At 43.4% G+C, this 23,494-nt stretch overlaps 1 protein-coding gene across 1 annotated transcript in view; it reads left to right on the plus strand.

The window, feature by feature from the left end:
• The first annotated feature begins 13,421 nt into the window (after positions 1-13,421).
• Positions 13,422-23,494, plus strand: part of AGPAT5 (1-acylglycerol-3-phosphate O-acyltransferase 5) — a 33,725-nt gene continuing 23,652 nt past the window's right edge. Inside the window, exons 1-4 of the mRNA XM_079970035.1 lie at positions 13,422-13,498; positions 13,776-14,017; positions 21,036-21,105; positions 22,291-22,406. Coding sequence (XP_079826161.1) covers positions 13,799-14,017; positions 21,036-21,105; positions 22,291-22,406 — 405 coding nt within the window. The 5' untranslated portion in view covers positions 13,422-13,498; positions 13,776-13,798. The remainder of the gene's footprint in view (positions 13,499-13,775; positions 14,018-21,035; positions 21,106-22,290; positions 22,407-23,494) is intronic.

A 23,494-nucleotide genomic window follows, 5' to 3' on the forward strand; every position in this document is an offset into this window, starting at 1 on the left:
GGGCCTCCCGCTGCTGCTGCACCGCCAGCCGCGCAATTTCTGTTCTCATCCTGAAGCAAAGTTCTTAACCTGAGGTACTATTTCTGGGTTAGTGGAGTCTGTAACCTGAAGCGTCTGTAACCTGAGGTACCACTGTACACTATATCTGGCCTCACATGGGTAGGTCCAATCATGCAGATCTTTCCAACCTGGTCATTGACCAAGGTCCTAAAAAGATGGTTCCATGCACAAGAAGGATTCATTTAAAAGGCGCTGTGGGTGAAGTACACAGAAAAGCAACTTCCACACTCCTCCTTTAACATATTGAACTGATAGGAGCACATCCGTTCCCTGTTATCCTGCCATCCCTTTTTCAAGTTGCTGGAATCCGAGGAATCAGCTGTATCTCAAGTTGGGTCTTATACCGTACACAGACTCCAGAATCTTGGAGCTGGTTCTTTGTGTGTGCTGTATTAACAGCTTTTAGTCAAGCTAAGTGAGTATTTTATAAGGGCTTTTTTGTTCTTGTAGTTTCCACATGGCTATCTTAATATCTTCTGGAAGGTTATCACTTGTAAGTGACTGATAAAAGCACATAAATGATTTTGGCTACATCTTTTTAACCAAAATAACCGCTATAAATAGGCAGATAATGTCTGGGATCTCCACAGCCTAAGTGCTATAAATAGTTCTTAACATTTTCCCACTTCATGCTTTTGAAAAGAACATTCTCCACTTCCTTTCTTCAAGAACCCTGGGGAATTATACTAGAGCACCACTGCTCAAATATATATATATATTTGGAGAGTTACAAAAACATGGTTAACGAACTTGATAACAGCCTCTACAAAATCCATTGAAGGAGGTCAAGTACACTGAGTTAGCGCTGTTCAAGTCATCATTCATACTAAACTGTCTAACCCAATTATTTGTCTTCAGCTTGGTTGAAGAATAATGTTACTTTCTAACCTTTCATTTAGGGATTTCAGCCATAGGAATATGGAATGCAGTTGATGTTCTTTAAGAATTAAAACAAACCATCTAGACCACTAAAGATCTTCTCTTTAGAATGCCCTTCCTGGTGGGATCAGCCTGATTTTAGCAATAAATAACTCAGGTAGGAAAGATGGGCTGTACAATATTATTTACGTTTTCTGTACAGTAGTTGGCCCTGAAAATAGACTCCATAGGTGCAGTCAAAATGCCTGATTGATAAAAAACTAGCAGCTGCCTAAGTTCTAGCACACCCTGCTGGCTGAGACATTAAGAAAAAAGCTGCAACAGATGTAAAACTGGGTTAAGGAACTTTGGGCAGGTTTTTCAGGTTTTGTTAGCATTCAGAAATGCATGTTGAGTCATTGTATTGCCATGTGTTATAAACATGGCCCATGTTTTGCATTCAGACGTTCCCAGCTTCACCTCCAGCAGGTGTTGTGAAAACCCTTTGGCTGAGGTCTCATGCTGAGGCCCCATACATTTAAAGCACTCTTAAACCACTTCCGCAGTCATGGCTTCCCCCAGAGCATCCTAGAAACTGTACTTTGTTAAGGGTGCTTAGGGGTCTCAGCAACTCTCAGCACCCTTAACAAACTACAGTTCGCAGGATTCTCTGTGGCTGGCCAAGCGGTGCAAGAGTGCTTTGCATATATGGTGTGGATGTGACTTTGACCCTGGACATCTGCTGCCAGTCAAAGTAGACAGTGCAAGGCTAAACAAATAATCGGACGTGGCGTAAGTCCAACTTCCTCTGATAAGCCATCCCTGACAGTGCTTAAATGAATGTCGCTGCAAGAGCAACAGCAGCTACAGAGGTGCTAGAGGTGGCTGGCAGAAAGCGAGCAGTGGAGACAAGCAGGAAACAGATACACAAGACTGAAATAGCCCACAGATTCCCATTTTCATCTCATAATAGGGGTAGTGTGGGATTGAATGATGGGGAACTGGGAATAGACCAGAGTGTGACAAGAACTCCAGATTTCCAAACACACCGCCAATGCTGATGGACCTTGTAATAAAAAATTTAAGGTCTTATATATGTTCATAAATGTACCAACCAAGCACGTACATAGATATGTGGACCACATGTCTGGAGCAGCACGGAAGACCATCCTGCAACCATTTTGACTCCCCAACTGACCAAATGTTTTCTCTGCAAGGAGGGAGGGGGTGAGAGAACCTTCCCATTGTCTCAGGAATTGGGTAATCACCATCTCAAAGGAATGGGCAGACTACCGGGAAAGGCAATCAGATAAGGCATTATCAGATAACCTGGCAGACAGGAAAAACAACAACATTCAAATTTATGTTTTAGACCACCTTTTCTGTGATGCAGGTATGATGTTTGTGGGGGGTGGTCACCCCTTCTGTGATATATGTATGATGTATGGAGGGGTGGTTTTGAGCTCCAGGGCAGGGAATTTAAAATGAGCAGGCACGCCTTTGTTCTGGGTCCTCCGTCCTCCTGCGTGTGAGGGGAGCACCCTGTTGTAACAGCTTTAATAAAAATCAGGCTTACTAGCTGCTTTGCTTCTCAATATTCTCTGGTTGGCCTCTGTTATTTTCTCCTACCGATAGGGAACCCACTTAAGGACTCTATATGGGCTCTTGGATACCCTATAAGGGAAGAAGGGCAGATTTTGTTTACAACAACCTTTTCAATGAAAAGAAAAAGCAGTGATACCAACTGAACATTCCTCAGAAGCTTCTTTGCCTTAAGGTCCATGTCAAAAGCAGTCCAGCTTTTTCAACTGTGGGTATGTCATGCTTCTCATGCTCCCCTTTTGGTGCAGCCCTATGCATCAAGAGAAATGTAAAAAGACTTGTATCTCCTGGTTTTCATTCCTTGTTCACCTGTATGCACTTGTTTGCTTCCCCACCCCACCCCATGCTTTGTAAATAAAATTACTTTTGGTTCAGTCTTTGTTTAGGCCGACTCAGCCAGGACTCCATCACAGTCACTGCAACTTGTTCTATGTCAGTGGCTTGGAAAATTACTCTGAATGGTTTAATGAAGAAGCATCTGCAAATGCCATGCTTTGTCGTCACACATAATATAGCTGCTGGAGACGTTCTGTGCCTTGCATCTGTGAAATAATCTGGGAGGTGAAGAAGGCAACGTTCAGTTCAGTTCCTATCCCACCTTGTCTCCAAAGATATCAAGGTCGTGTCCATGGTTTCCCCTCTTTTATTTAAACCCCAGAACGATCCTGTGAGGTAGGTTAACCTGAGAGGCAGTGATTGGGCCTAATTCAATCAGTGAGCTTCATGGCCAAGAGGGGATTCAAACTCATTGTTAAGTTGTGGGTGAACATATCAGACAACACAGCGATTCTTCAAACAGCTCTTGTTTATTCACAGGCCAGAACAGAACTGAAGGATTCAGCCAGCCTGCTTATATAGAGCTCCACTAGAACGCAACAGTAACCATTTTCTGTAACTATCCAATCACTGAACGTCACTTTCAATCCCTTATTTGCATATGTGGACCTGAGTGAAAACTACCTACAGTATCGCCCTGCTGGCCCAGGGTGAGAACTTCAGTACATAACACCCATGTCTCCCAGGGCCTAGTAAAATACTCTAAACACTACACCACACTGGCTGTTAGGTAAATACAACCTGAACCATACTCTGTCCAATTCTGGTTCTGTAATGTAAACAAAGTCCAAATTTGGAAATACAGCATTTTTCTTTGTCAAAGTTGAGATGTTGGAGGGCTAAGGATCTGATACAAAATTATCAGCAACCCTCCTAACTAGACTTCTCCAAGATTCACATGGCCAAGAAAGATTAGTAATGATATTGTTCCCTGTCATAGTCTTCATACGGTAACCCCCTGTTATATCATCCATCTAGGACAACAGAGGGCATAGCTTGAAAACGCAGCTCAGTAAAAGTGAATCAAAGTGAAGCTGGCCAGGGATTTGACAGGTAACTGGTTCTAAAATGGACCATTTTTAGAAGGGGAAACCAAGGAGGCAAAATTACCCTATTTTTCGCCCCAGAGGGCACACCGGCCCATAGGGCGCACTTAGGTTTTTTTGTGGGGGGAATAAAGAAAAAATATATATTTCCTCCCCCCCCCCAGGTGCAGCCCCCAGAACAGGCTGCTATCTGCAGCCTAGGGAGCCCTGCGGGAACTCCCCAGGCTTGCGGATAGCTTCCTGAAGCCTGCATTTGCCCCATAGGATGCACACACATTTCCCCTTCATTTTTGGAGGGGAAAAAGTGCGTCCTATAGGGCGAAAAATACGGTGTAATAATTTTAAAGCCTCCTGCGAACTGGTGCTAATTTAAATATAACTTATTACCACTTCGTCCATTTTTAGCACTGCATTTTGACCCAAGTATGAAGCAAATATATATTAAACCATTTATCTAATCTTGGACAAATGGTTTATTGTCCATTGGTACATTGGAATGAAGTACCGGTACCAATATTCTGGTAAAAGGTGGCTTGCGGCTGCATGAGAGCTGAATTGCCGATCAAGCTTAAGATCAATCTAACTGTTTGCTGAAGCTTTCAAATTCAAGGATGAGCAAACATGCTATTAAAAGCAACGTATTAAACCCTTAATGCTGGCTTTGCTGAAGAAATGGCATGATTTGGCAGTTGTCCTATAATAGCAAAAGGATTATTCAGACATATATAATTATTTGGATCAAAATGGGAAACTACAAATAGCAAAAAGAAGCTGGCAAACAGCCAGATGTGGGAATGGACCTGAAAGATGGAGAAAGAGAAGTCTCAGTAAAACTTAAAATGTGGCTTATTGTAAAAGCAAAAGAAGTTGCAACTTACATATTAATAACAAGCTGGATCCAGACTTAATCACACTTAGTTGCAAGTAACATAAGTTCAGTTGAATTCAATGGGTCTGTTTTAAGGATTTATTTATTTAAAAACATTTCCATACTGATTAATATTTTAAAATTCTCTAAACCCTGTACTCTATGTAACACTAAGTCTAGATGCTTTTAATGTTAGCGGAAATTATGAACTGGTGTCATATCTCAATATCATGCAGACCTATTATTACACACATTTAAATATTATATTATTTTTGAAATTTGTTAGTGGTCTTTTTTTCCTAGAGGGTGCCCAATTAAGTCTAGAAGATGTCCAATTAGTATAGAAACATATTAGTGGGAACAAATAGTCTCCACGCACAAAAATAATAAACATAGCATTGAGTGTTTCGCATCATTTTACATAATCTTGGGTTTTTTGCGGAGACTGTATTAAATTTTATTCAATCATTTTTTTTAAAAAAAGGAACATATAGAAGTTGCTCTAATTTGCCTCTGTGTATTTCAGTGTTGAGCAGCATACTTATTCTAATGTGACATTTACCAGTCTCTTTTAAGACCTTACAACAATGTAAAGTATTACATGCAGTAACGCCAGAAATCATAGTTTTTCAACTTCCCACCCACATCTTGGCTCACATTGCTTGCCTAAATAACCTTAATTCAGCCCTGAGAAAACATATCCAAATAGCAAATATGTGTCCTAAAAATAAAATAAAACCAAGTTGGCATTGATGACTCAAGGCAGGTTACCCTAACTCGGTAATTTTTAAACCGTGATAAACTGAAAAGAGCACAGCTACCCTAAGGATCACAAATAGCTGAGCAGTATGGCATGCTTTTGGAGGGACGCAGGTGGCGCTGTGGGTTAAAGCCTCAGCGCCTAGGGCTTGCCGATCGAAAGGTCGGCGGTTCGAATCCCTGCGGCGGGGTGCGCTCCCGCTGCTCGGTCCCAGCGCCTGCCAACCTAGCAGTTCGAAAGCACCTCCGGGTGCAAGTAGATAAATAGGGACCGCTTACCAGCGGGAAGGTAAACGGCGTTTCCGTGTGCGGCTCTGGCTTGCCAGAGCAGCGATGTCACGCTGGCCACGTGACCCGGAAGTGTCTCCGGACAGCGCTGGCCCCTGGCCTCTTAAGTGAGATGGGCGCACAACCCCAGAGTCTGTCAAGACTGGCCCGTACAGGCAGGGGTACCTTTACCTTTACCTATGGCATGCTTTAGAAGCTAGCCATTCCAAAGCAGCTGTTTTTGGCACTAATAGTAGCTGGCCTGGGACCCTAGGGGCTCTGCCCCATGCCCCCCACTGCTGTGAGCATGCTCTTTATTAGAGGAGAATGACAGGCAGATCCAACTCAGGCTGAATCTGACATCATGACTTTGGGAGGTCAAAACAAAGCATCAGTAGGTCTGGCACAATTTGTGAATGTGTGCCGTACAGGTGTGAGATGCTCACATCTGAATAATGCATGTAGACTTCATTGTCCTATACGGCCTAGGACCCTTGTACCTACGGGACCGCCTCTCCTGGTATGTCCCACAGAGGAACTTACGGTCTGCAAATAAAAACACCTTGAAGATCCCAGGCCACAGAGAGGTTGGGCTGGCCTCAACTAGAGCCAGGGCCTTTTCGGCCGCGGCTCCAATCTGGTGGAACGCTCTGTCACAAGAGACCAGGGCCCTGCGGGACTTGACATCTTTCCGCATGGCCTGCAAAACAGAGCTGTTCCACCAGGCCTTTGGTCAGGGCGCAGCCTGACCCCCCTCCTCTGGCAATCTGCACAGAATTTTGATTATTGGTTGCCATAAATTTGATTTTAATTAATTTTTATAATGAAATGTTTTTAAAATCGTTGGATTATTTTGATTGCTGTTAGCCGCCCTGAGCCCGGCTTCAGCTGGGGAGGGCGGGATATAAATAAATTTTGTTGTTGTTGTTGTTGTTGTTGTTGTTGCTGTTGCTGCTGCTGCTGCTGCTGCTGCTGCTTTTTAATCTACCATATTTTTCACTCTATAGGACGCACTTTTCCCCCTCCAAAAATGAAGGGGAAATGTGTGTGCGTCCTATGGAGCGAATGCAGGCTTTTGCTGAAGCCTGGAGAGCGAGAGGGGTTGGTGTGCACGAACTCCTCTCGCTCTCCAGGCTTCAGGAAGCTATCCGCAAGGCTTCGGAGCACGGCAGGATTTCCCGCCGTGCTCCGAAGGCTTGCTGATAGCAGCCTGCAGCCTGAAGCCTGGGGAGCACAGTGCTGCGCACCCCGGGCTTCGGCCAGCTAAAGAAATAAATAAAAATTCCTTTATTTCCCCCCCTAAAAACTAGGTGCGCCCTATGGTCCGGTGCGCCCTATGGAGCGAAAAATACAGTACTTATATCCTGCTGTATTTTAAAAGAAAAAAAATCAACTTACAACATAAAACAAAAATCAGTAAACTGCTTACAAATGGTGTAAAACTATGCCTAAAGTCTGTCTAAAATGTTTGAGGGTTCCTTTTCCTCTTAAAATCTGATAACTCCCCCTGGTTTGGTGTATTTATCCAACCACTGTTGTTTTTATCCAACCACTGTTTCTATGTTTTTATTAACGGGCAGAGCACACACTTGGTTATGAGCTATTGGACAGTAGCCTCTTAACTCAGTGGGGAAACCATTAAGATATCGGAGATGATCTGCCAAAAAAGCTGAAAAAACATCTTCATGTATGTGACAACTGCCGTGAGAGTTTTAATAGCACAAGGATGGAAGGCTGAAGAAACCCCAACTAAAGAATCATGGCAAGAAAAATTGATGGACTATGCAGAACTGGCAAAACTGACATACAAGCTACGGGACAAGGATAACTGTGGCTTTAAAGATGAATGGGAACCCTTTACAAAGTATTTGAAGATGCAACAAAGTGAACTGGACTCCTTGGCTGGTTTTGAATAAACATTCACAAACTTTTTATTGATAATAATCAGCTAAATAGTTTGAGGATCTATACAACTGTGTAACATGCAGAAAACAACATTTTTAGAGAAATCAAAGACTGGAACTGAAGGAAGTCAGGGGGGGGGGTTCTGTGGGGGGAGGGAGGGGGAGGAAGGAAAAATGGGGGGGGAATAAGAATGATATGTTTCTAGATAATATGTTTTGTTTTAATTTTGAATAAAAAAAGTTATAATTAAAAAAAGATATCGGAGATGAAACAAATGTCTCTGAAAATTGGGATGATGGTCTTGAGTAAAGTGTGGTTGCAGGGGAAATGTTTTCTGAACGGGTGTCAGAAAATACACTGCATGTTTTGCAGGAGTAGTAAAATTATGAAGCTAGCAGAATGCTTGATGCACGATGTCCCTGGGGTAGCAAGTAAGCAATCAGTACAAACTGTATTTTACACTTTGTGAAAGAATTAGTGATTTCAGTTCCAAAATATTATTGGAGTGGGAGAAAAGAAATTTATAGTGGCAAAGATTCAATAAATATTAAATGTTCAGCTAGTTCATATAAAGGTTTTCAGAAACTGTGACTCTCCAGCTGGAAAGTAAATGTAAATAAAGTTGACAGATGTGCAAATATATAATAGCCTAAATTAATACTGTTACTGTTTGCTTAAAAGAAATTACATTTGTTGGTTGACTAGTCATCAGCATATGATGAATCTATTTCTTATTAGATTATACCACAGTGATATTTTAAAGTATTTTTCTGTTTTCTGCTGTTTTCATCTGAACGTGAATGGGTAGAGGTTGAAAGAGATTCTTAAAACAGTTTAGACAAGGCCTTTGAGCCATAAATTGAACTTCACCTATTTCCTTTATGACACCAGAATAAATTGCAATTTTATGCTCTCATCCCCCCTGCAACTTTTCCTGAAGATTGTTTAAATATTGATAGTTGAATATTGATGGGAATCATCCAGCAAACGTACGGGGTTCTATCCCAGCAAACAGCATTCCCTAAATCACCATCCATGGAAAATTCCTCAGAATATACAGGTAAAAAAGCATATTTGATGCTGTATCTTTTCTACAATGCTGTATTTTCTTTGGGCAAGCCAGAGAAGTGTAAACTTCTCATTACTGCTATTCAACAGATAAAGTGGAGTCACCCCAAAAATGTTTTCCATGATCCACAAAACTGTTTTTCTTTTTCTTTTCTTTTTTTTCTTTTTTTTGGTATGCAAATATTTGTTCTTCAGAGGTGATCCTCTTTCATAGAGCTCCTCAGATGGCACTTCTCCAACATTTTTTTTTGTCTGAGCTCCCCTCTTTGGGTAGAATTCAGTAGGCTGGTTTGTTACTGATTTTATTTTAATTTCCAAGCTTTACACTACATGCTGATGACTGGTAGCCACGTGAGTGAAGTAATGACACCAGAAATGTTAAGAGGTGGCATGAAATAATATCTATGGCAGTCCCAACTTCAGTAAAAAACAATCCATAAAAGAAAACTACAAAAAAAGGTCAATGGCTGCTAGCCCTGGTGTCTCTGCTCTGCCTGCACAGATGGAGACAGAAATGCTTCCGAATACAGTGGTACCTCAGGAATTACTTTTATAATGAAATGATTTTAGAATGTTGTACTGTTTTATTGTTGTTAGCCGCCCTGAGCCTGGCTTCGGCTGGGGAGGGCGGGATATAAATAAAATTTATTATTATTATTATTATTATTATTATTATTATTATTACCTCAGGTTAAGTACTTAATTTGTTCCAGAGGTCCGTACTTAACCTGAAACTGTTCTTAACCTGAAGCACCACTTTAGCTAATGGGGCCTCCCGCTGCTGCCGTTCTCATCCTGAAGCAAAGTTCTTAACCTGAGGTACTATTTCTGGGTTAGCAGAGTGTGTAACCTGAAGCGTATGTAACCTGAGGTACCACTGTACCAGTTGCTGGAAACCATGGGAGGGGAGAGTGCTCTTGCGCTCTTGCGCTCATGCCCACTGGTTCTTGCAGGAAATGATGGAGCTCCTGGCATCCATTTCAAACATGAACAGATGCTTCCAATTTTCCTCCGAATTCCACACCTGAAATCACATTTTCTGGTCTTCATGGTAGTCTGGTATTTTAGATTTTCCCACAACTTGGAACAATATAATAACAGTAACAACAACAATAATTTTATTATTTATACCCCGCCCATCTGGCTGGGTTTCCCCAGCCACTCTGGGTGGCTTCCAGAAGAATAAAGGTAAAGGTAAAGGTACCCCTGCCCGTACGGGCCAGTCTTGCCAGACTCTGGGGTTGGTGCGCCCATCTCACTCAAGAGGCCAGGGGCCAGCGCTGTCCGGAGACACTTCCGGGTCACGTGGCCAGCGCGACATCGCTGCTCTGGCGAGCCAGAGCCGCACACGGAAACGCCGTTTACCTTCCCGCTAGTAAGCGGTCCCTATTTATCTACTTGCACCCGGGGGTGCTTTCGAACTGCTAGGTTGGCAGGCGCTGGGACCAAACGACGGGAGCGCACCCCGCCGCAGGGATTCGAACCACCATACAAAAACATAATAAAACATCAAATATTTAAAAACTTCCTGATGCACCTGTGTCCCTGGCAAGAGGTAAGAAAACAGCCACATGTGCTGAACCTTGAGTCAGTCCCTTTTATAGGAGCATAGCATTTTGAATACAGGCTTGCTCTTTTGAGACAAAGAAGGACAAAAAGTGCTGGGGCATAGTAGAATTGTTCCTTTTTGTTACCATCTCTATACAGTAGCCTAAAGTACAGTATGTGCTTCTAAACATTACACCATAAACAGAGTGCATTCCCAGAGCAGCTTCCCATGCTTGGTCCAGCAATGAATGTTGGATAATAATTTTTTTTAAAAAGCAACCCTATATGCCAGAATACAGTTGCTGGAGTGGAAAGGAGGCAAAGCAGAATGCTTTATCTGTTGAGTTTCTGCCTCTCTCTCGGCTTGTTAATGGCACTGTAAACGCTGTGGGTTAAACCACAGAGCCTAGGACTTGCTGATCAGACGGTCGGCAGTTCGAATCCCCGCGACGGGGTGAACTCCTGTTGCTCGGTCCCTGCTCCTGCCAACCTAGCAGTTTGAAAGCACGAAGTGCAAGTAGATAAATAGGTACCGCTCCGGTGGGAAGGTAAACGGCGTTTCTGTGCGCTGCTCTGGTTCGCCAGAAGCAGCTTAGTCATGCTGGCCACATGACCCGGAAGCTGTACACCTGCTCCCTCGGCCAATAAAGCGAGATGAGCGCCGCAACCCCAGAGTCAGTCATGACTGGACCTAATGGTCAGGGGTCCCTTTACCTTTACCTTTTTAAACCTGCCAGAAAATGAAACCTAAGTTCAAACTCTTGCCAAGTTATGGATCTCCAGTATAGATACCTTGGATCACCATGTGCAAATCTCTCTCCTACCTTGCATGACTTGGGGGGGGGGGGATACTTACAGTTGGTATTCTAATTTATCTTGAGCTCTTATGAGGGAAAATAAAAGGTAAGGAAATCATGAGAGAGAAATGCCACGCTGGTCTATGATAGCAAGGCAAAAAGTGGCACCGTGGTACAATTGCTTCTAGAAGCTTCAGTCTACACGAGGGATGAGTGACCCGTAGTGTCCCAAATACTGATGGGCTACATCTCCCATCATCCTCAGCATTGGCCAGTGAGATTTTGAATGCCAACCCCATCCCTGGTCTACACAACTGAGACTATCACAACTACTACAATCCAAGCAACTCTGTCAGCAGTGTCCTTGTCAGGACATTTCCTGAATTTTTCTCTTGCATGACTGATTGATTTATCTTATGCAGCGCTTCCACAAAGGACTGCAGGACAGTGTATTTGAGCGTTTCCCCAATTTAGCCTCATAGCCTTGTTGATGTGTAGATCCTTCACACCACTTGCTATCCGGTCCTTTTAACTTGAGGTGACAGGGTCCGAACATGGGACCTTTTGCATCCAAAGTATGTGCTTTACTATTATCCCTCCCCAACATTACCCATTAAGCTTTATGGCCAAGTGCAAACTTAGAAACACAGGTCTCCTCTGTAGAAAAACCAACATTCTGTCCACAGCAAATGGTTTTTGCAAGTGCCCGGCCAAATGAGACATCTATGTGAGCTTTACAGCACCATTAGTGTTTGCAATACCAACTTACAGTCCATGGATAGTAAGCACATAATAAAGTCCCTTATCATTTCTTGAATTTATATCCTGATCTATTCTGTGGACTCAGTGCAGCTTATAGCTGTTCCTCCCTCTCTCTCTCTCTCTCTATATATAATGTTTATTAAATTTTCAATTATACATCTCAAAATAAACATTTTACATACTGTTAAATATCCAACAACCTCCCTCCTTCTCCTTCCACGGTTCATTCTGTTTGTCTTTTGTTCCTGCAATATTTTACTATAACCATTTTATTCAGTTGTCCACTTTTACCTCACTCAAGATTAACGACACTGTTGATTTTATCTTAATAAAACTTGACTTCCTTCCCTCTCTTTCTGCGGTTCCTTAAATTTATTTTTCAATATCTTCCGCATATCCAAATTAACTTAATTTGCTCATTTATTAATCTACTTTAAATATATATCCTTATAAAAATGTAGGTTATTACAATAATCCTGCCAATGTTCTTTTACGTTTACAATTCATCTGTCAATATTCCATAAACCATTTCCATTCTTTTATTGAAATGTGGTGTATAAACGCACTGTTAACGAAGCAGCAACTAACAAAATAAAATCATCATCATCATCATCTAAACAAAGGGCTGGATTTAGGTTTGATGAGGCCTAAGCTACTGAAGGTAATGGGGCCCTTTATATGTCCAGCTGTCCTTTGTCAACAACAAATCGTCGCTGTTTTTGTGTTGAATATATGCTATATAGTAATTTATTAACCTAATAAGTATCTAAAGCCATTTGCACATGTTGCCATGCAACCAGTCCATGCAGAATGTAGGCACCCTATATATAAAGGTAACGGTAAAGGGACCCCTGACCATTAGGTCCAGTCGTGGCCGACTCTGGGGTTGCGGCGCTCATCTCGCTTTATTGGCCGAGGGAGCCGGTGTACAGCTTCCAGGTCATGTGGCCAGCATGACTAAGCTGCTTCTGGCGAACCAGAGCAGCGCACGGAAACACCGTTTACCTTTCCGCCGGAGCGGTACCTATTTATCTACTTGCACTTTGATGTGCTTTCAAACAGTGCCACCCTATATATAGAAATGAGCAAACCAGTGATATTTTAGGGAGCAGGTGGAGCCCATTGCTTACATCCTAGGAGCCTACACAACACAAAACACTGTTGCTGTATGTAGGTTTTCCTTTATTTGTTTTCTATCTTATATTTTGGAAATTGGTACATCCAGTTTTGTTTTTTCTTTTAAAAAGTTTGGGGCCCCCAAGAGAGTGGGGCCCTAAGCTATAGCTTGTTTAGCTTATAAGTAATTCCGGCGCGCTTAACAGCATAAAAAGACTAACGAATTAATGCGGCGTTTGGAATCTGCAAAACATTGAGAGGAGGAGCAATTTAAAAAGATAATGAGCTAAGCCCTAAGGGCGCCTTTACGCGCGCCTTCTCCCTCCCGGGCACGAGGCGGGGAGAGGCTCGCCTCCTCCGGGCAGGCGGGCGGAGCAAGCCTTGGCCAACCCCCGGAAGTCTCCGGCGAAGCGGAGGCGGAGCTGCCTCGTCGCCGGCGCCCTTCTTCTCCTCCTCCTCCTCCTGCTCCTCGGTGCGCGGCCAAGAGGCACGGGGCGGGCGGGCAGGTGAGGGCTCCGCGTGCGCTTCCCGAGCCGGAGGAGGAGCTGCCGGTGCCGGCTGCTCCTTGCTTCTCCGCTGCGCCCTCCCACCCTGCTTCCTGCCTGGGCCAGCCGCGGGCCATGCGGCCGAGCTGCGGAGCCCTCCTCTTCCTCCTCCTCGTGAGAAGAGGCGCCTCCTCCTCCTCCTCCTCCTCCTTCATGTGCTAGCGGCGTCGCGAAGCCCAGGAGCCGGATCTTCATTTCTTCTTCTTTCTTTCTTTCTCCCTCCCTCCCTTTTTGAAAGTCAGCCCAACTCTGGCCGGAAAGATGCTGCTGTCGCTGGTTCTGCACACCTACTCCATGCGCTACGTGCTGCCCACCGCCCTGATGATGGGCACCGCGCCCACCTACGTGCTGGCCTGGGGCGCCTGGCGCCTGCTCTCCACGCTGCTCCCCGCGCGCGTCTACCACGAGGTGGATGACCGGCTGTACACCCTCTACCAGAGCATGGTGCTCTTCTTCTTCGAGAACTACACCGGCGTGCAGGTCAGGGCGGCTGCTGCTGCTGGGGGCGGGGGGGGGGGCTGGCGGAGGCGCCACGCCTCCTTAGGGGGGGCTGGGGAGATAGGAACCCACCCCCACGTCACCTTTCTCCCCCTACCTCTCCACCATGTCGCGTCTCTGGATGCCAAGCCGAAGAGGGACTCGGGCAACTTGGCCACAGGTGGGCGAGCGGAGGCAGGGGCTGCGCCTTCCTCTCTGCGCTCTCTCTCTCTCTCTCTCTCTCCCTCTTCCCAGCAGAGAAGGGGTTGCCCCCTCGGTTTGCTCACCTTCCCAGGCTCTGGGTGGCCTCGCAGGTGGGAGCGATCCTTCCCTGTCAGCGCTGGGGCTCTGCCTACTTCCTCGATGCTGATAACACCTAGGTTGAGTACAGCCAGTGGCGTAGTGTGGGTTGTCAGCACCCGGGGCAAGGCAAGTAATTTGCACCCCCTAACCCGTGGATTTGCGCCCCCTAACCCTAACCCCCAGATGTTGCACCTGGTGCGGCCGGCCCCCCCTGCACCCCCTACGCTACGCCACTGAGTACAGCACAGTTAAGGTTGTGCACAGCAAGCCTAATTTGCACTGGGGAGCCAGCAGTTTCCTTCGGGGAGGGTGCGGGGAGAGGGACCCTGATTGGTAGTCACATTTGACCTGTGGAACGCCTTCCCACCAGATGTCAAGGAAATAAACAACTACAGTGGTACCTCGGGTTACATACGCTTCAGGTTACAGACTCCGCTAACCCATAAATAGTACCTCGGGTTAAGAACTTTGCTTCAGGACGAGAACAGAAATTGCACGGTGGCAGCAGGAGGCCCCATTAGCTAAAGTGGTGCTTCAGGTTAAGAACAGTTTCAGGTTAAGAACGGACCTCCAGGACGAATTAAGTACTTAACCCGAGGTACCACTGTATCTGACTTTCAGACTGCATCTGAAGGGGTATAGGGAAGCTTTTAATGTTTGGTGTTTTTTTTGTTGGAAGTCAGATGGGCGGCATATAAATAACAAAGGTGGCACAGTTGGTCTAGTCTTCCTTGTAACTGTGGTTCCCAGAAAGAGGTGATCTACCAGAGGCGGTGGCTGCTCCTAGCAGTGTCTGCCTCTCCACCATAGCTTATCTGCCATACCCCTTTGAGTGGCACGTTCAGTCTGATGCACCCAGCCTTTGCTGCTGTCCCATTGCGACGGTGCACTTCTGCCGTTCCTTTCTGGCTAGTACATCACTCGGAGGGTGAGTGATCGAGGAAGAGAGGTAGCTGTAAGGAACAGCCCTGCCTCGACTTGCTCTCCGCTCTCTGTGGGTGGTAGAGCAGGGAGGAATTTCTGCCTGTAGAACCCAGTTCCAGGTTGCACAACCTAGAGAGGCTGGCAAGCAAGCAGGTGAGAAATGAGCAGAGGTAGCAAGGAGCAACAGTCAGCTCTTCCTTTCCACCTCCATGCCTGGGCTGGGCTCTATTCTCAGCACAGAGAGAGGGCAGTTGAATGAGGATTGCTGGTGCTCTTTTGCAAAGGCCACTGTTTACCCACGTTGGTAGGTGACCAGGTGAACAAACAGTATCTGTATTGGCAAGCTTTGCCTTTTTCCAGCAAGACCTCCACCTCTCTAGGGTTAAAGGGGAGGAGCAGACTCTTCCACCCCAGCAGAGTCTGAGCCTTCCAAGATTAAATCCTGCCAACCTTGGCGGTTGTCAACCTTGGCTTTTAAAAATGAGAGATTTGGCAGGGTATCTTTAGGGCAAGTGCATGTAGTTTCGTTGGAGATCTGGAAGTGATAACTTTTTTTGGCTGCCGAAACATCTGAGGGCCGAACCTCAAGGATCACCTCTCCCCATATAAACCGACAAGGACCCTGCAATCATCACCTGAGGCCCTTTACTTGTGTGTCTCCACAAGAGGCCCAAAGTGTAACATGAGAATGGGCCTTTTCTGCAGTGTTTCCCGGCTTGTGGAAGCTCGCCTGGCACTTTCATTATATATCTTTAGACGCCAGGGAAAAACATTCCTCTTCCCCCAGGTCTTTGGCTAATTAAACATCTAATTAAATCTAACATCTAATTAAATCTTAAATTGGGCTGGGGCCCAGGGATATTGTTTCTGTTTTTTTATTTTTATTATTTTATATATTTTTGTGTTTTTGTAAATCGCCCTGTGATCTTCGGATGAAGGGCAGTATATTAATTTAAGAAATACATAAAAAAATAATAATAATACAATACGTTTAAACAAACAAGCAAACAAAAATCTTTTGAGATGAATGCTAAATGGGATGGCAGTATCTTGAACTTTGGACATGCCAGTTTGGAAGCCAGTTCCAAGGAAGTTTGTAGTTGGCCAGTTGTATTTAGGCAAATGTTTTCAAGATCAACTGTTCATTTCAGCACTGTTGCCAGCAAGCAGATGTTTCAAACTAAGGGTACCAAACTGATGTTAGATGGTCCTTTCATTGAGTATGCTTGACTAAACTCGTCATCCAGAGGTCAAAGACTTCTGCATCCTGTTAACCTTTTCAGTTTTGTGCTTAAAGTACTTTCATCACTTTCTCTTCATTCATGAGCTAATGTTTTCCTGTTTCCTCCCCTGCCACTTCTATCTTTATGCTGATAGTAAAATAAAAACCCAACCCTCTCTCACTTGTGTACCTTACCTCAATCAGGTTGTGTTAAGAAAAATATATTTTACATATTTGGATCGTGTTTGCTTCATAAATATGCATACATGTATGCTACTAATTCCACAGGAAGATTGGGAGAGTGTGCTAAAGGGGTTTTCATCTTTTAAAAGGGATTTCAAAGATGGATCCATTGCTCCGTGTCCGCTTCTCTGGAGCAGCAGAAAACAACCTTTCTCCCTCCTCTATGTGACATCCTTTTATATATTTGAACATGGCTATCATATCACCCCTTAACCTCCTCTTCTCCAGGCTAAACATGCCCAGCTCCCTTAGCCGTTCCTCATAAGGCATCGTTTCCAGGCCTTTGACCATTTTGGTTGCCCTCCTCTGGACACGTTCCAGTTTGACAGTGTCCTTCTTGAACTGTGGTGCCCAGAACTGGGCACAGTACTCCAGGTGAGGTCTGACCACAGCAGAATACAGTGGCACTATTACTTCCCTTGATCTAGATGCTATACTCTTATTGATGCAGCCCAGAATTGCATTGGCTTTTTTAGCTGCCGCGTCACACTGTTGGCTCATGTCAAGTTTGTGGTCAACCAAGACTCCTAGATCCTTTTCACATGTACTGCTCTCAAGCCAGGTGTCACCCATCTTGTATTTGTGCCTCTCCTTTTTTTTTTTGCCCAAGTGCAATACTTTACATTTCTCCCTGTTGAAATTCATCTTGTTTGTTTTGGCCCAGTTCTCTAATCTGTCAAGGTCGTTTTGAAGTGTGATCCTGTCCTCTGGGGTGTTAGCCACCCCTCCCAGTTTGGTGTCATCTGCAAATTTGATCAGGATGCCCTTGAGTCCATCATCCAAGTCGTTGATAAAGATGTTGTATTAGACCGGGCCCAAGACAGAACCCTGTGGCACCCCACTAGTCACTCTTTTCCAGGATGAAGAGGAACCATTGATAAGCACCCTTTGGGTTCGGTCAGTCAGCCAGTTACAAATCCACTGAGTGGTAGCATAGTCAAGACCGCATCTTACCAGCTTCTTTACAAGAATATCATGGGGCACCTTGTCAAATGCCTTGCTGAAATCAAGGTAGGCTACATCCACTGCGTTCCCTTCATCTACCAGGCTTGTAATTCTGTCAAAAAACGAGATCAGGTTAGTCTGACTTGACTTATTTTTCAGAAATCCATGCTGACTATTGGTGATCACAGCATTCCTTTCTAGGTGCTCACAGACTGTTTGCTTAATGATCTGCTCCAGAATCTTCCCTGGTATTGATGTCAGACTGACTGGGCGGTAATTATTTGGGTCCTCTCTTTTCCCCTTTTTGAAAATAGGGACAACATTTGCCCTCCTCCAGTCTGCCGGGACTTCGCCTGTTCTCCAGGAATTCTCAAAGATGACTGCCAGTGGTTCTGAGATCACCAGTTCTTTTAATACTCTTGGATGCAGTTCATCTGGCCCTGGAGACTTGAATACATCTAAACTAGCCAAGTATTCTTGTACTATCTCCTTAGTTATTCTGGGCTGTGTTTCCTCTGCTGAATCATTTGCTCCAAATTCTTCAGGTCGGGCATTGTTTTCTTTATCGGAGAAGACTGAGGCAAAGAAGGCATTGAGGAGTTCAGCCCTTTCTGTGTCCCCTGTTTGCATTTCACCATCTTCTCCTCTGAGTGACCCCACTGTTTCTTTGTTCTTCCTTTTGCTACGAACATACCGATAAAAGCCTTTTTTGTTGCTTTTAACCTCTCTAGCAAGCCTGAGTTCATTGTGTGCTTTAGCTTTTCTGACTTTGTGTCTACACGTGCTGGCTATTTGTTTGAATTCCTCTATGGTGGTTTCCCCCCTTTTCCATTTTTTGTACACATCCTTTTTTAATCTTAACTCAGTTAAAAGTTCTTTAGATAGCCACCCTGGCTTCTTTAGGCACCTTCCATGTTTCCCTCTCATTGGTATTGCCTGAAGTTGTGCTTTTACTATCTCCCTCTTAACAAACTCCCAGCCATCATGAACTCCCTTTCCTTTTAGTATTACTGTCCATGGGATCTCACCCAGCACTTCTCTAAGTTTTATGAAGTCGGCTTTCTTAAAGTCAAGAAATTGAGTCCTAGTATGTTTGGCTGCTCCTTTCCGCTGTATAGTAAACTTCAGAAGTGCATGATCACTTGCGCCTAATGATCCTTCCACTTCTACCCCACTAACCAGGTCATCAACATTGGTTAGGACCAGATCTAAAATGGCTGTTCCTCTTGTTGCTTCTCCCACTTTCTGGACAATGAAGTTGTCTGCAAGGCCAGTGAGGAATCTGTTTCACCTTATGCTTTTGATGGAAGTTAGAATGGAAGAAAGGTTGTTTTCTGCTGCTCCAGAGAAGCGGACACGGAGCAATGGATCCAAACTACAAGAAAGAAGATTCCACCTAAACATTAGGAAGAACTTCCTGACAGTAAGAGCTGTTCGACAGTGGAATTTGCTGCCAAGGAGTGTGGTGGAGTCTCCTTCTTTGGAGGTCTTTAAGCAGAGGCTTGACAACCATATGTCAGGAGTGCTCCGATGGTGTTTCCTGCTTGGCAGGGGGTTGGACTCGATGGCCCTTGTGGTCTCTTCCAACTCTATGATTCTATGATTCTCTTGGCTGAGTTTGACATCCAACAAATATCTGGGTAATTGAAGTCCCCCATTACTACTGTCTCCCTTCCTTTTGCATGCTTGGCCATCTGTTCCAGGAAGGCATCATCTATGTCCTCTGTTTAGGCTTGGGGATCTATAGTAAACTCCCACAATGAGGTCACTGTTATTCTTCTCTCAATTAATTTTCACCCAAATGCTCTCACTTTGGCTTTGAGGTTCTAAATATTGGATCTCTTCTTGGAGCCTCAGCTTCACGATCTGTCCTTCCAGTGAGCACTCAGGGCTGATATCCTTAAGAATGGATAGGTTTGATCTTCTTGCAGTCCTTGGGACTCTCAAGAGTCTCCTCCAGCACCATAATTCAAAAGTATCAATTCTTCGGCGATCAGCCTTCTTTATGGTCCAGCTCTCACTTCCATGCATTACTACTGGGAAAACCATAGCTTTAACTATATGGACCTTTGTCGGCAAGGTGATGTCTCTGCTTTTTAAGATGCTGTCTAGGTTTGTCATTGCTTTTCTCCCAAGAAGCAGGCGTCTTTTAATTTCGTGACTGCTGTCACCATCTGCAGTGACTGATTCATTTATCTTATGCAGCGCTTCCACAAAGGACTGCAGGACAGTGTATTTGAGCGTTTCCCCAATTTAGCCTCATAGCCTTGTTGATGTGTAGATCCTTCACACCACTTGCTATCCGGTCCTTTTAACTTGAGGTGACAGGGTCCGAACATGGGACCTTTTGCATCCAAAGTATGTGCTTTACTATTATCCCTCCCCAACATTACCCATTAAGCTTTATGGCCAAGTGCAAACTTAGAAACACAGGTCTCCTCTGTAGAAAAACCAACATTCTGTCCACAGCAAATGGTTTTTGCAAGTGCCCGGCCAAATGAGACATCTATGTGAGCTTTACAGCTCCATTAGTGTTTGCAATACCAACTTACAGTCCATGGATAGTAAGCACATAATAAAGTCCCTTATCATTTCTTGAATTTATATTCTGATCTATTCTGTGGACTCAGTGCAGCTTATAGCTGTTCCTCCCTCCCTCCCTCCCTCCCCCCCCCTCTCTCTCTATATATAATGTTTATTAAATTTTCAATTATACATCTCAAAATAAACATTTTACATACTGTTAAATATCCAACAACCTCCCTCCTTCTCCTTCCACGGTTCATTCTGTTTGTCTTTTGTTCCTGCAATATTTTACTATAACCATTTTATTCAGTTGTCCACTTTTACATCACTCAAGATTAACAACACTGTTGATTTTATCGTAATAAAACTTGACTTCCTTCCCTCTCTTTCTGCGGTTCCTTAAATTTATTTTTTAATATCTTCCTCATATCCAAATTAACTTAATTTGCTCATTTATTAATCTACTTTAAATATATACCCTTATAAAAATGTAGGTTATTACAATAATCCTGCCAATGTTCTTTTACGTTTACAATTCATCTGTCAATATTCCATAAACCATTTCCATTCTTTTATTGAAATGTGGTGTATAAACACACTGTTAACGAAGCAGCAACTAACAAAATAAAATAATAATAATCATCATCATCATCATCATCATCATCTAAACAAAGGGCCGTAAAGTCATGGGTCGATTAATTTGGGGCATCAAGGTGAAAGAAAGGGAAAGGGTAGTCCTGTCATAATGTGGGAATTGTTAAATCTTCTCTCTCAAGGGTTTAAATAAAATAAAGTTTGATCCTAGCTTTTGTTGGTGTTCTTCAGGCTGTTAAACCAAGTACCTTTTTTCTTTCCTAGATAATTCTGTATGGCGATCTGCCAAAAAATAAGGAGAATGTGGTATATATATCAAATCATCAGTGTACAGGTTTGTATGCAATTTCCTTACCTGAAAGAGTTTTTTAATTAAATAATTATTAAAAGCAAAAACAAAAAGTGTTAATATAACCACTGAGAATGAAATTCTCTAGATATAGATACTTGGGATTGCATGTTAAGATTAAATAAACAGAAATACACGGTAGGATCCTGATAGATGAGCAGGATAATGGGTCTTTTAAGCTGTTTCTTTGCAAAACAGCCCCCACATGCTTCCTAACAAGGTGCCTCGAATTTGGAAGTGCTTTTGAACCAACACAAACAGTTGTATGCAATGGCGGCTCTTGCACAAAGCAAGACACCCATTGGCTTTTTCCAGTCCTGCTAATGGCAGTCCACTGAAATGCCACCCCTAAGCTTGGGAGGAACCAATGGAAGAAGGTATTGTAACACTCAAGAGGGATGCAGTAGGATTGGTGAAAAATGGGGGGGGGGGTGTTTCTGCCTTTCATGAGCAAAAGTGATTTCCACTGGAAATCTGCGTGCAGTGTTCAGTTTTAATTGTGTGCTGCTCATTTTTTGCCAAGTGTCTAATATCTGTTTTGAACTTGGCTGATTGGCAAATTATATTACGCCACTTTTCCGTGTATAAGACAATTTTTAAAATTATAAATTAATGTTTGAATGATTCTCAGCAACCCCCCCCCCCAAAAAAAAGCTCAGCAACTCTCAACTCTTTTGTAAATTTGGAGTCCCCAAAAATAGGGGTCGTCTTATACATGGGGGCGCATTATACACGGGAAAAATGTGGTAAATACTGGAACCCTGGGGGGTGATTTCAAGAAGTCCCATTAATTCTAGTTCTTCTGATTCTGGTTTTAAGGGCACACTACTTAACATGAAGGTGTGTTTCTGGTTCGTTGTCTGTTGAGTCAGTGTTTCTCACCAGATCCTTCAAGATATGCATCTATTCTGTGTTGGCAGGAGATTAAAAGTTATGTAGTGGTATTATGCAAACAGTACAAGCTTTGTTTAAAAAATGAAGAAACGTGTGCTAAAATACTAAAGAGTAATAGGGGAATATGATTGTGGAAAGAACTTGCCTTGCATTGCCACTGACCACAGTTCATCTTTCATGCTTATAAGCACCAGACAAGCATTAAATAATGTTGGGAAGGATTTTGACATTAGCCTAGGGACATAAATGTTTGAGTTTTGTTTGTTTGTTTTGCAGTTGACTGGATTATAGCAGATATGTTGGCCGTCAGGCAAAATGCTCTGGGACATGTTCGATATGTTTTGAAAGACGGGTTAAAGTGGCTTCCTTTATACGGGTGGTATTTTTCTCAGGTAAATTCTAATCCTTTCTCCACGTCACATGAAATAACTAGTACTTTCTGCTAAATTTTGACATGCCTCAATCCTGGGCATGTTTACTTGGAAGTAAATCCCATTTATTTCAGTAAAACTTAGTCCCAAGTACTGTAAGGCATGCTTGAAGTCATGTCCATGCAATGATTCTGTCTTGATAATGTGTTTTTGTTTTGTATTTGAAACAGAATAGTGAAACTTCAACTCTTCCTAGTTAGCAGATTTTATCTGGTAGGGTTAGGAGGGTATCTTTGGCTCTCCAGTCAGGTGTTAAGCAAACTAAAAGTAACTCACTGAACTTGGGACAACACCCGCTAAGATGCAAAAACCACCTGTCTGTGCCCTACACAATTAACAGTGCAATTCTGGCATTTATTTATTTATTTATTAGAAGTAAGTGACATGGAGTTCTCAGGTAAGTGGGTCCAAGATGAACCCTAAGACAATTTCGTACGTACTGAATTGAGTCCCACTGAATTCAGTGGTGTTGACTTCTTAGTAACCATATATAGGATTGCACTTGAAACATTTATCCTTTAGTTAAATTACTTACATATTTCAATCTAGCTTTAATCACATTTAGTCCTGGGTTTGACTCAGTGCATGGACTGTGTTTATTTATGGGATAATATCCTTGCTGTTGCACCTATTCATAACATGTTAGCAAAATTGGGTTGTGTTTCCAAAGAAAGCAAGAATAATTTGATAGATGTCTGCATATGCTAAAATTCACTGAATTGTGGCTTTTATGTCTTTGTCACCGTGAAGTTTCTGATTAAAAAAAAAAACCAAGTAGCCCTTTTATGTCAATGACTTGATTTAGATATGTTCTTATATTTTCTTATTCTCTTTCCTTTTTGCTTTTTTGCTCCTCTAGTTGAGCTTCATATGGATTTTATCCTAGTAGGCTATCAGGGTGATCTAGTGAGCTGTGTTCCATTAGACACAATAGTTGAAATTCAGAAGATCTTTGGGAGACAAGGGGTAGTGTTTCTCACTAGGTGAGTGTGGTTCCATATCTAAACTCGTGCCATATATTTTTAGCAGAGAGAGATAAGAGCTATAAT

Source organism: Podarcis cretensis (assembly GCF_951804945.1).
Source record: "Podarcis cretensis genome assembly, chromosome: 3".
Taxonomy (NCBI): Eukaryota; Metazoa; Chordata; class Lepidosauria; order Squamata; family Lacertidae; genus Podarcis; species Podarcis cretensis.